At 41.0% G+C, this 13270-nt stretch overlaps 1 protein-coding gene across 3 annotated transcripts in view; it reads left to right on the forward strand.

The window, feature by feature from the left end:
- bcl2l1 (BCL2 like 1) overlaps positions 1–5253 on the forward strand; it is a 30962-nt gene extending 25709 nt beyond the window's left edge. For all 3 annotated transcript variants that reach the window (XM_071475608.1, XM_071475606.1, XM_071475607.1), the window contains exon 3: positions 4192–5253. In XM_071475608.1, coding sequence (XP_071331709.1) covers positions 4192–4335 — 144 coding nt within the window. In that variant the 3' untranslated portion in view covers positions 4336–5253. The remainder of the gene's footprint in view (positions 1–4191) is intronic.
- The last annotated feature ends 8017 nt before the right edge of the window (positions 5254–13270 follow it).

A 13270-nucleotide genomic window follows, 5' to 3' on the forward strand; every position in this document is an offset into this window, starting at 1 on the left:
CTGCAATATAGATTAGAGTTCAGCTTGAAGAGAGAGTAAACAGAATGGGAGAGCCGTGGTGTCTCTGTCTATTTGCGTGAGTGCGCCTGTGTCCTTGTTTGTGTGCAAAATCTCATTTAAATTACTGACGACCATACCTGTCACCAACACAATAAGAGTAAGTAAAGGGCTTGCTTTGGAAACATGAATCAAAGCTGAAGATCATCTATATCATGTGACTTTACATGTTTTTAAAGGCTATTAGCTTATCACCAGTGTGTCAAATGTCACCCAAAGCTGGATATGACCAGAAAATAAACAAGCAGTTTCTGATGCTGTTGTCATTTTGCACCAATGAGCGTACAAACTGGTATTTTATCCGGGCATAATACTGTAGCATTGTAATTCAGAGATATTTATAAAGAGAAAAAAAGGATTGAAAACTTAAAACAAGGCTAGGCCAAAACCTAGTATTTGGCCTATGGTCAAATCCTGATTTTAAAACCGCAACGTCCCCAAACACATAAATTGAAGACAAACACTGAGCTGTGATTTCAGCTCTATTTACTCATAAATGATCACTCAGAGAGAAAGTTGGCAGAGACACAATATCTTTCCTATTTAGTATCTCACACAGAGTATAGCCTCTGTCTAGATCCACAACAGCTTAGTCTTTATTTACCTCAACTCCATAACATAACAGACTTTTATTAAAAGCAGGTCTTTACTTGCAAGGTGTACCTTATAAAGTGGCCAGTGAGTGTATACTCTATAAAAACTGTGTTCATACATACAGGTCATTTAGAATTGCTAACTAATATCCTATACCATTTCTAAGATGTTTATCTCTTAGGATAATTATTTTAAAATTTGGCCTGTTTTCCTTGGAAGTAGAAGACTTTTTAAGTTTAATGGATAAGTCTGGTGATATTCTATATGTTTCCCATCAGCAGCAAATCCTATGTATCCTACTAACAAGTCATGCTCCAACAGTGGAGCATATTAAAACACATCAATGTCACACTGTTGCACTGGGTGACATGTTTCTTCATTACAATGAACATGCCACTGTAGATTCACTGCCCCTGCTGCCTGAGATACTCAGAGCACCAAGTCTGTTCTAATCCACAGCTAAAAATAATCTCCATCAAATGCATTATTTTCCTCTTTTTGAGTAATGTTTACAGTAGTCAGCTTTTCTAGAAAATTATTCAGACTTATTTAAATGAATGCATATATTTGTCATTTACGTCATTTGGATTATTGGCTTTGATTTTTTTGTTTTTTGACAATAACAAAAAGGTATTGTCAGCTTTATCCTTCAAGCCATTCTGTCCATTTTGGTCTATGTGGGCTCTTCCAGTCATAAAATGTTGCTGGTTGCTGCAGTAAAGCCTGCAACGCAAACTCTGCTGTAGTAAGTGCTAGTGATTTATGCTCTAACAGGCACATCTGTAGGGATTCTGATAGAGGTTTTTTAACCACAGTTCTTTCGGGAAAATATCTGTGTGAATATTTCTAAGAAGGTTCTTGGTCTTACTCATGCGAGTAAATGTACACATGAACTGTTGAGATAAGTCTAAGCTGATACTATTTGATTAATACTAATTACTGTTAGTAAATGATCATTAAACCTTCAATACACATTCTTTTTGATAAGTAGAGTATTAACAGTGAACACTGAAGGATCTCAGTCAGCCTGCTATACTCACTGAATTGCACCTAATAAGACAAGTAATGTTTAGCTTTCCTTTACATGCCCTGACACTATTAATACATACATTGCTTCATGATACATTTCTGCCCACTACATAGTAACATGTGTTTGTTTGTTCTCTACACCCATATTCCTCACATTGTTCTAGGCAGTGGCAGCAGTAAAACACTTGATTCATATTACGTGATGTACATTATGGTGTAATCACTCTCCGTCATTATTTACTTTAGTTCCATTTATCAATCCCTTGTGCATATTTCAAACAGACTTTACTTCACTGCTGCTCAGTGATCAAGACACTTAAAAGCAACTTTCCTCCAGTACAGTACAGTACTTTTAACCCAGCCTATTGTTGCACACACTGTGTCACTCCATGTTGTCATCTGTGTCATAAGTTGCATCAAGAGGATGGAGGGCCAGCAGAAAGTCAGTGAAACACAAGACAAATATTTAATCTTCATGGCAGAGTATCTTTGATTTCTCACAATCATTAACAAAGCCTTGGTTGAGAGGGTCAGTATGTAAGGCCAAACTGTTCTAGCTTTGACTGAACCTTGTATGACAGGCAGCTAGGCCTCCAGGGAGGCCTCAAGACCTGCTTCTGTGCTGGGTTACATATTTACATATTTCCTTAGATGCTACTCATTGACTGGTGCCATTGACTCAACACAAATGTAAAAGCTGCTCAAGGATGTTTGGTGTTTTACAGTAAGAGTATACAAGTGTTTATTTAATAGATTGGAACCATGAATGGAAGGATCTACTGTGAGAGCAGTGTGGTGCTCTCATAGTCCACCAACTGCCCTTCAAACTCAAAGATGAGTGGCTAATTTAGACAGAGGTCTCAACAAAAGGTTTGGTTGCTTCATGACCCTAATTTATGTTATGTTAAATGGAAAAACCTTGTTATCACCTTCTTGAATTTTGAAACAAACCAAGACAGTGTACAGAGGGTTCATCACAATTAAGGAATGTGTCATCAAGTGCTTTTTAATAGGCATGTACAACAACAAATACAATATATCAGGCTTTAGACACACACAATACTTGTTAGTGAGATCAATTAATTGGTTTTGGTCTTTTGTTTACAGTGGCAAAAGGAAAATATCACCAGACCTACCTAGCCAATGGTGGTGGCAAAGGACTGTGGAAAAAATCTTCTATAAAAAGGTTAACACCATCATCACACTTGTGATGATGCGTACACTGAGCTGCCAGTCAGTAGCTGGTTATGGTCGGTGCACAAGTGAGGTTATCACCGCACCATTTCCTCTCTTATCTCCCACCAGCATATTCACACCCTGCATGTTCTTAGAAATACTAGCCACAAAGTCAAGATTTGTTTCTTCAGAACCCCTGCACAGTGTTATGTTACTACACACATGCTACAGACAAGAATTAGACAAATGCACCATCAGTCCCCTCATATTTAAATAATTATTTAATTATAAGTTATTCTGTAACTATGTAGTGTCATTGTTGGGATGTTTCCCGACAACTCAGTGACCATTCAGTTTCATTGTTTGGTTTTTAGCCAAACACTTTCTTGTTCCCATCCTCTTTCTCAGCAGTAACAGCCCACAGCCCCCACTGTTAGAAGACCTTCTGTACTGCCTGTTGAATCCTCCTCTAACTAAGAAGAATCAGAAGAATCAGACTGAAACTGAATTAGTTGTGACATTTTTTCAGGTTTAATTCTCAGTGTTTGCTCTTAAGAAGGAGCCTGAATACAGCATGAGTGAAGCGCTGACACTTAAAAAGTACAGACCACATGAACGTCATCAGTGGTGACTCAGTAGGCTATGTCCACCTCAGCTGATATGCTGTTGTGTTTGTGCTGGAGATTTGAGCCTGACTGCTGCCTCCCTGTGACCACAGATCAAAACTGCATGCTTTGCAGCTCATTTCCAGGAAATGATTTCAGTGAGTGGCAATGTAGGCTTGGAAGAGTAAGGACAACGGTGGGGGAGAATGTCAGCAACAACAGCGGTTCTGCAAGGATTTGCCGCAGAACTGATGGGATGCTTGCAAAAGGAGGGGAGGCTGGGTGGAAAACATTCTAAGTGAGAGCTGCCGTGACTGATTCCTGATTCTGGGTTTAATGATATGGGTTTTTTTCCATTTAATCAATGAGATCTTGTTGTTAGTGTGCACAGCTTTAATGCAGGAGGCCTTTGGGCCTTTTTGCTGGTTGTGATAGTGCCTTACCTGTGTGATTGCTGTGGTGCATGGAAATTTCCACACATGAACATGTGGGCTGTGACAGTCATATGAATACCCAGATGTGGGTGTCTGAGCAGCCGTCTGCTTTTTTGAGGCCTGGAGACCTTGAAAGAAGGGAATCTACCTGACTCTCTTAAACTGTCTGTGGCTTTCAATTTCTTTTTTTTTTTTTTTTTGCAAGGGGAGTTTATGTGTGTATGTGTGTGGGTTTTTTCGTGTCATATTTCACATAGTCAGAAGCAAATACCGATTCTTTTTTCCCTGTATTCCAGGAGCACTTTGCTGAAATCTTCGGGCAGGACGCAGCCGCAGAGAGCAGGAGGTCTCAGGAGAGTTTCAAGAAGTGGCTGCTGGCAGGGGTGACCCTGGTGACCGGGGTTGTGGTGGGCTCACTGATTGCCCAAAAGCGTCTGTGAGAGGAGACAGACAACAAACCTCCTAACACTCGTCTCCCATGACCCTCTCCACCTGCCTCCTTCACTACCCTCAGCGTACACACCACAGAAGTTAAAATGAAGGCCCTGTTTCTCTCCTCAGAACTGCTGATGATGTTTACTCCCACCCACTCACCCCTTCCCCCTCACACAGTGGACTGAGAATCCTCACATTGTTGGACTTTTGAGAAAAAGACAGGAGAAAGAGTTACTAGTATTCATGTTTTCATCTTATTCCACCTTGGTGAAAAAAGCATGGTTATACAGAGACAGGCATATTATTCTTTAATTCACTGAATCATTGTTCCTTCTGTTCCCCTTTCTCCACCTGTTCCTGTTTCATTTTTCTTTTTTGTATATATGTATGTATTAGTTTTAACAAATTTTTGTTTCCCATTTTCATCCTCAAAAGAGGCTAAAACTGATTACAGTGAACCCAGACCTTTCTGATATAAAGAGTCAGTGGGTTGTGCAGGCTTGGCTGCTCTACATGTCTCGTCTTAAAGCTTGTTTTGTTGCACGTCCCTACAAACAGCTCTACAACAGCTTTGTATGTGCCATATGGAGAATGAAAGCAGGGAAGGATGTAGCACCTGCCCCTGAACGGCTTTTGTAGTTCCCATTCCCTGACATCATCCTGATTCCTAACACATACAGTATAACATCAAAATCCATGACACTGATTGTTTTGTTTTGCTTTGTCCTCGTGCTTATAGGTTTCATATGAATGGTAAATGAAAAGGAGTCAAACATTTTAGGTAACAGAACATCGGAGTCTTAAACTAAAAACCCAATGGAAAACTAAATCCTCTGCTTGTTTGTGTTTATTGTGGCGTTTGGTTTTTGGATTTGTGAACCATTAAAACCCCACTGCTCCTGCTGCTCTGTGCTTCATGGTGATACTTGGCCTTGATCTGATTTTGTTTGTGTTTAGCCAGCCTGCTGACTGCCAGATCACTGTGTGTGTGGCAACTCTTCAGAATTAATGTGACTGCAGTTCAGATGAGCAGGGTGCCATGGCGGAGATCCTCCGTGTTTACTTCACAGTAGCTAAAGAATGCAGCAAATACTGTAGCAACACACACACAACAGATGAGAGCAGCACCAGTCATAGCAACACTCAGACGACAATAAAAAGGTCTTTCAACATCATGAAAGATTCTTTAATCTCAATAGTTTTCAGGGTTGGATATTTGGATGTAAAGCTGTTGTTTTGGTTACACTTTAACCCTCACCCTGTTTAATTAGGCTCCTATAAACAACATAAAAAGAATGACTAAATGGTTTATAACACATTATACTGTAATAGTAAAGTGTGACGTATGTGTTGATGGTTTAAAGTAGCTTCTGTGAAGCATCCAGAGCTGATGTATAAACAGATAATGAATGACTCACAATCTAGCACAGCTTCAGTCATGTTCAGTGATAGATGATTACACACATGAAAAAATTCTCAGTGCGTGTCATTAGAAATTTTACAAATCTTTCAGGCAACTTTCATGAAGCCCTTAAAGGTTCTTAGCTGACCTAAGAAATAGTAAATTCTTCATTCCAGATTCACTTACTAGCTTTTAGCTACATTTCATGGCTTTCACGAGCAGGCCAATGTGTCATTGAATAAACAAACAAAAATTTAAGTAATAAACATAATAATTAAATTCTTCATGTTCATAATCCATCATTTCTGGATTTTTTTAGACCGTTACTGGTAGCCATATTTGGGAGTTTTAAAAATTGTACAATTATAAATTGGCAGGTAGTAAATGTGATCAAGATAAATACAAGTGGAAAATGTGACAGACAGAAAAATATCTTTTCAGAGCTCTCTGGTGACACTATCTCTAAATCTCTAAATTAGTTTAAAAAAAAAAAAAAACCTGGTTTGACAATTCTGCTCTTTCTCATCTTTCTTATCAGCTGGCATACCCACTGACACAGATATACCTGCCGTAAACTAATCTGTAGTCGTAACAGCTTTTAATAACATTTTAGTAAATACATATAAATCTACCTAACAATACATTTGCAGGAAGCTCACATCAGACAATATGCTGTTCTAATAAGTTCTAATAGCAGGTGTGATGTTATATATTATATGGTCAGTCATTCAGTATCTGTTTAAGCTTCACAGGAGCTAATTGTTGAAAAAATGTGTTAATAAACACTAAATAACTTAATTATAAAACAAAAATGACAAAAATCCACCAGTTACAACTTATGTCTTTATCTTTTTCTCTCTTTATGACAATATACTTGATATATCTTTGGGTTTTGGATTGCTGTGACAGACATTTTTCACTAGTATTTTATAGACTAAATAATGAATCGAGTCATCAAGAAAATAGTAATACCCATCACTTGCAGCCACACTGCTCAGTACGGTTGTTGAGTAAAGTATCACTGATAATTCTGCAATAAAATCCCAATCATGTGCTGCACTGCTCAAACAGAAAACTTTTTTTGCTGTTTTTTTCACTGTGCTAATTGAATAATCATTCCCATTAGTCAGATCCTACAATTATGCTTCATTTTAGCATCAGAATAAACATCAGTTTATGTAGCAAACTGCAGCTGCCTGTGAGGAGACAATGCAGTTCTTCATCAGACGTTATTTGGTTTAAGTTTGATGAGAAATTTGTCGTGTGTCTATTCACCATCTTAAGCAAATCAACTGTCACTAGCTGTAGGTGCGTAAAACTAGACACCCAAACCATATCTCATCTCACTCCAAGTAATCCTTGCGTCACATTCACAGTCCAGCCCCTCCACTTCACCACCTCATCTTCACCAGACACCTCAAATCTGTCAAATCTCCATCCATCTCTCTTCCTCCTTCCCTCTCCATCTAGCTCCACCTCTTTCTCTGCAGTCCCGCAGCAATCACTGCTCCTAGTCACTTTTTTCAGTCACAGCCAGCCCACCTGCTGCTTCAAACAAACACACTTCAGCACACACGCACACCTGCCAGTCAGATGTAGTCCACAATAGACAGGGAGAAGGAGACCTCGTCTTTGTTTCTCAGCATCTTTTCATCTTTAATTTAATGTTGGAGTCAGAGGACCGTTTGTCGCCTTACATTTCCCGCACCAGGGAAGGGAGGAAACGGTGGTGGCGAATGTACGCCTCCCCCATTCCCAGTATCTTCGAACTGCTTCAAAGTTTATCTTGTTCAAAATCCAGTCTCCAGCTCAAACAATATGTCCAGGTGTGCAGAACAATAAAGCACAAAACAGTTTTGGTGCAGGACTGACAGGTGCCATCTGAAGCTCATCAAACAAGGGTTAGGCACTAGACTCAACCGTGTGGAGCCACAAAAAAGTAAACATTTAAGGAGGGGAGTGTAAAAAAAAAATCTGGAAACATCCATCTATACACTGTCAATGCAGCTGTGCCTCCAGCTTCAAAGCAGAACTTATCTCTCATGTTTATGTTTGCTCGTTTCCATCTTCACAGAATCGCATACATCTACCACCAAATATTTCACCAAAAGAAAACAATACCAAAAAAAAAAAAAAGAGAAAAAAATGAAAGAAAAACTGTTGAGTATCCCCCTCTGAATGCTTGTGTCCTGAGCATCATATTAGCCAAGGTCTGCTCTCATACATTCCTGTGTGTGCGTGTTTGTGTGTGTTTTTTTCCCTAGTGTGTGACTTACCAAGAAGCTGCTTATAGGCTTTTCTCTGCTGTCCAGGCCCCTTAAACAAACTGTTCCTACATATTATGAGTGTGTGTGTGTGTGTGTGTGTGTGTGTGTGTGTGTGAATTTCTGTTCCTGAAGGAGGCACAAATGAAGGAAGTGTGACAGCATTGGCATGACCCTATGCATATATATATGTGTGTGTGTGTGTGTGTGTGTGTGTGTGTGTGTGTGTGTGTGGTTTTTTTTTCTTTCCCTAGTGTGTGTCTCACCAAGAAGCTGCTTATAGGCTTTTCTCTGCTGTCCAGGCCCTCACTTAAACAAACCGTTCCTACATATTATGAGTTTGTGTGTTTGTGTGTGTGTGTGTGTGAATTTCTGTTCCTGAAGGAGGCACAAATGAAGGAAGTGTGACAGCATTGGCATGACCCTATGCATATATATATATGTATGTATGTGTGTGTGTGTGTGTGTGTGTGTGTGTGTGTGTATATATATATATATATATATATATATATATATATATATAAACGAAGTACTAAAAGTAAGGAAATTTGTGTTTGGTAGATTATTTCTTTGTTGTAACAATGTTTCTGGGCAATAAATCTTATACCATTGGAAAGCCTGTTTATTTCCCTTTTAAATGGTGCCACAATTGTGAGGAACATGCATTTGTGGGATGAGCAGCAGAGCTGAGTATGTGGGTTGCGCCCATGAAAGATTTGCCAAATTTTCTCTGCCAATGCCAAACAGCTTTTTTTGCTGTTGCTATTGACTCTTGTTTTGAGCTTCTGGTAACCCCAGGTGCTGACAATCAGGTGCCTGATTGGCCGTCCCAAGAAGACCGTTTCCTCATCTTGTCAGCACTTAGGAACCGTAGGCAATCTTCAACAGATTTGCAGTCAAGGTTTACAGGACAATATGACCGTGGCTCTCTGCCCAGACAATCCAGAACAGACTGCACGCAGCCAATCTCCGGTCTCCTAGGGCTGCCAGGAGGCCTGCCATGACTGCCCTTCACCATCAGGCCCATTTGCGCTGGTGTCGGCAACACGTGTACTGGAACCTGAACATGTGGAGGAACATTATGTTCAGCGATGAGTCCAGATTTTGCCTACGGCACTTGGATCGTAGGGTCAAAGTGTGGAGAAGACGCGGAGAACACTTTGGTGATTGCTGCCCCGATAGAGTAACATCTTTTGGTGGAGGCAGTGTGATGGTGTGGGGCGGCATCTCCCTCACTGGAAAAATGAGGCTTGTCATCATTGGAGGCAATCTCAATGCAGAGAGATATTGAGATGAAATTCTGCAACCAGTGGCAATCCCATATCTCCACAGTCTGGGACCAAACTCTATCCTCCAAGATGACAACGCTCACCCCCACAGAGAGGGGTTTATCAGAGACTACTCCAGAATTTGGGAGTGTACAGGATGGAATGGCCTGCCAGCAGTCCTGACCTCAACCCCATTGAACACTTGTGGGATCAGCTTGGGCGTGCTTTTCATGCCAGAGTGACCAACACAAACACGTTGGCTGATTTGCGACAAATGCTGGTTGAAGAATGGGATGCCATGCCACAGCAGTGTGTGACCAGGCTGGTGACCAGGATGAGGAGGAGGTGCCGGGCTGTTGTGGCTGTGTATGGTTCTTCCACACGCAACTGAGGCTCCTGTTTGTTAAATGAATAAATTGTTAAATTGCTACATTCTTTAGACTTCAATCATCCAATCCATGAAACAACACCAAACAAGAGTCAACAGCAAAAAAAGGTGTTTGGCATTGGCAGAGAAGATTTGGCAAATCTTTCATGGGCGCAACCCACATACTCAGCTCTGCTGCTCAGCCCACAAATGCATGTTCCTTACAAATGTAGCACCATTTAAAAACTTTCCAACAGTATAAGATTTATTGCCAAGAGGCATTGTTACAACAAAGAAATAATCTACCAAACACAAATTTCCTTACTTTTTGTGCTAGTTTATATATATATATGAGCTAGTTATTTAAACTGATTAAAATATTACATTAGCTTAGTAAGATGTTTAAGAAAAACAGAACTGATGGCTTTTAAACATAACATATATTCAGTGTAAAAAGCGTAATTGTGCCCCTTCAAATGGCCTTAAACTCCCATCTTTGCATTGGTGTGCATTGTCATTCATTCTGTTTATATTTTGTAGGATTGTTGGACTGCTACTAGATGAGAAAATGCAAAAACAAAGCAAGAGGATATTTTCAAAAAAAAATTTGGTCTCTGGTGCATTTTTGTTGGTCATAAGAGTAAAGAACAACCATGTCCAATGGTTTATTTGTATGTCTTAGAATGGCATTGTAAAATTTTTAATTAAGCTGAACCTAATAAAGCCCATGTTGGAGGATGTGCTGAGTCTCTCTCGTCTTTTCCAAGGTATTGAATAGACAGTCAGCACAGAGAAATAAATTTACATACCAATTTTCAAAACAATTTGCTGTTGAGACCTTTAACTCAGAACCACAAATGTGAATTTCATGGTGGCTCTAGAATAAAATAAGATCATCAGAGTGGCAATCAAACAGTTGTTGAGATAGTTCAGTCTAATGTTATTTAGTAGTAAATATTAATACCAGATACCACCTGACAATTTCTTGGTTCATATTAATGTATGAAGAGTGTGAACTGGGAACATCTGGCAGAGGCCCCTGTCTGTCTGTCTTCAACTTGCACCTCCAGAGGAATTTCTCGTACATTCCGGGGGAGGCTGGGGACATGGGGTCTGAGTGGGCCATGTTCAAAGCCTCCATTGCAGAAGCAGCTGTTGGGAGCTGTGGCCTCAAGGTCGTCGGGGTCTGTCAAGACAGCAACCCAAGAACCCAATGGTGGACACTGGTGGTGAGGGAGGCTGTCAATCTGAAGAAGGAGGCTCTACACAGGAAAAATTATAGAGTAATTTTTTCAGAGTTACCATTATTTTCCTCTAAAAGAGTAATTTTTACTCATTTTGGATTGTAATTATTTCCAGTGGCCACTAGAGTAGGAGGGAAAAAATAGAGTAAATCCCATTGGAGTAAAATCAAGAACACACCCACTAATGTTTCTTAGGTTTGGTTTCTGCCGCCATTTTCTATCCCAGCAGTGGAAGGTAGTGGTGTGCGATACTGCATATTTTGGTATCGATCCGATACCAAGTAAATACGGGCCAGTATCGCCGATACCGATACCTTTCAATAAATAAGGTGGATGCGTCATTGAATTGTTAAATCTCAATTAATTTTCATGACCTTAAGTGTTTGTGATGTTTCCTTTTTTATTATTAAATAGTTAAAACCCAGGACAGAATTAGGACAAAGTTTATAATTAAATGTTTTATAATCAAATTTTTTTCAGATAAATCTTAAATAAAAAGTGCACGCAAACCAGTAAACAAATTAAAACAAACAAGTACTGTTGAGAAACTATAATACAACAATTAAATTAAAATTCTCACATTTCAGAGAGAGGATAGATCCACTTCTCATCAAACTTTTGACAGCTCTGACCTTTGACCTAATTTGCATAGGTTGGGGTTGAGCTTTGCCACGCCCCCTTTTCCCAGCCGAAGGGGTTGAGCTTTGACCCCCCCCCCCCCCTCCCCCTTTTTTTTCCCCATGCTTGCGCATAAATTCCTCAGAGTCTAGACTTTTGTCACAGAACTATAGAGAACTATAGAGTCGGTGTATTTTCATGAGCAGAGCCGTATTCAGCATGTCGGTCGATCGCGCAGCGTCTTTTTTTAGTGAAACGGGGGTAACCATTTTACAAGATGGTTCCAGAAAAAGTATGGTGGCGCAGGACCCAAATGCCTCCTCCGCTCACCCTGCGTCTGCATGAGGAATGGTCTTTAGAACCCTATGGGCTGTGTGGTAGCTGGGGATATATGTTCAGGTACCAGACCAGGGAACTGTGTCTCTATCAGCAAAGTGAAGGTGACACACCGGGGGACCTTCTGGAGCTAGCCACATTATCTTCCAACGATTGGGGTGTGTTAAAGTCGATCAATCCGAGGAGTATCAGGGAGGTGGTAGAAGAGGAACAAAAATCTTTGCAATCTGTGCAAAAATCGTTTTCGGCTATTTGGCTGTCAAAAACCTCAACTTCGGGTCGTTGGTTCTTCCGCGTCAGTTACCGGTTAGAGAATCAAGAAGAAGAGTCAAAGAAGGATGGAGCCTGTAGGGAAGAAGCTAAATGGTATTTTGCCTTGGATCTGTTCAATTCCGAATGCGGTGTTTTCCGGACTTTGTTGGTTTTACCGGCGGAAGTTTGGAGTGAAAAGTTGGATCAGATCAGTGATACGATCACTTCGCTCTTTCACAGTTGCCATATCTGGGATAATGCCCTGGTGAAAAAAAAAGACCCCTCTACTCCCACCCCCCCCCCCCCCCCACACACACACGTCAGAGACAAACCACCTCTTCACCCCTCCCACGCAAGGATAAACCACGTCGCCACACACTATAAAGAGACAACCTACACATGTGCACCCCTCAGAGAAGCTACACGCCCAGGCGTATCACAACAACCATCCATCCAGCTCCCTCAAGAGATTACAAACCGGATTTAGAAAATGCATTTATGACGACTGGGGAGAATGACGACCTTCCACCAACTCCACTACCACCACAACCCGAGGTTCTGGACCATCCTCCTGCTTCACCTCCACCATTCAGCGCTCCTCCCCACCATACTCTGGAGCCAATCCCTGAAGAGCCTACGGATCTGATGGACCCCTTCCTTGAATGTGACTGCGGGCGTCCGTATTGTGATGATTTGCCAACTCAGGCTGTTGAACAAGGTGACCAGGACCATCCTGACGGTTGGCTAACCGATACTTTCTTTAATGATACTTTCTTTAAAGGTGTAAAATTAGCCGTGCTCCACCTGCTGAGCAAAACTCTGTCCCTGTACCAAGAGATGTGCGTGGGGTGTCGCATTAATCATCCCAGCCAGAGACGGCACCAATGCCTGAATGTGGGTCTGGAAGGCTTCTACCAGGAAAATTTTTACTGGTTGATGAAAAGGCTCTACACCCCCAAGCTTATTCCAGCCATTCAACACTTCCTATCCGTGCAAAACATCAAGGCGGATCAAGTGAGGATCAGAAATACGGTGGAGAGTCTTTTACACGAGCTGAAATCAACGAGCTTCATCTACCACGCACTCGATGAGATGTTGGATCGAGAGGACGGAGACAGCAGGACCAAAAAAGAACAACTTGACAAACTGTGTGACCTGTGGTTGGAGCGTTAAACGGCAGGAAAATGTG

The sequence above is a fragment of the Trachinotus anak genome, unplaced genomic scaffold, assembly GCF_046630095.1.
Source record: "Trachinotus anak isolate AG129_WGS33_773 ecotype Australia unplaced genomic scaffold, CSIRO_AGI_Tana_v1 ptg000004l, whole genome shotgun sequence".
NCBI classification, from domain to species: domain Eukaryota; kingdom Metazoa; phylum Chordata; class Actinopteri; order Carangiformes; family Carangidae; genus Trachinotus; species Trachinotus anak.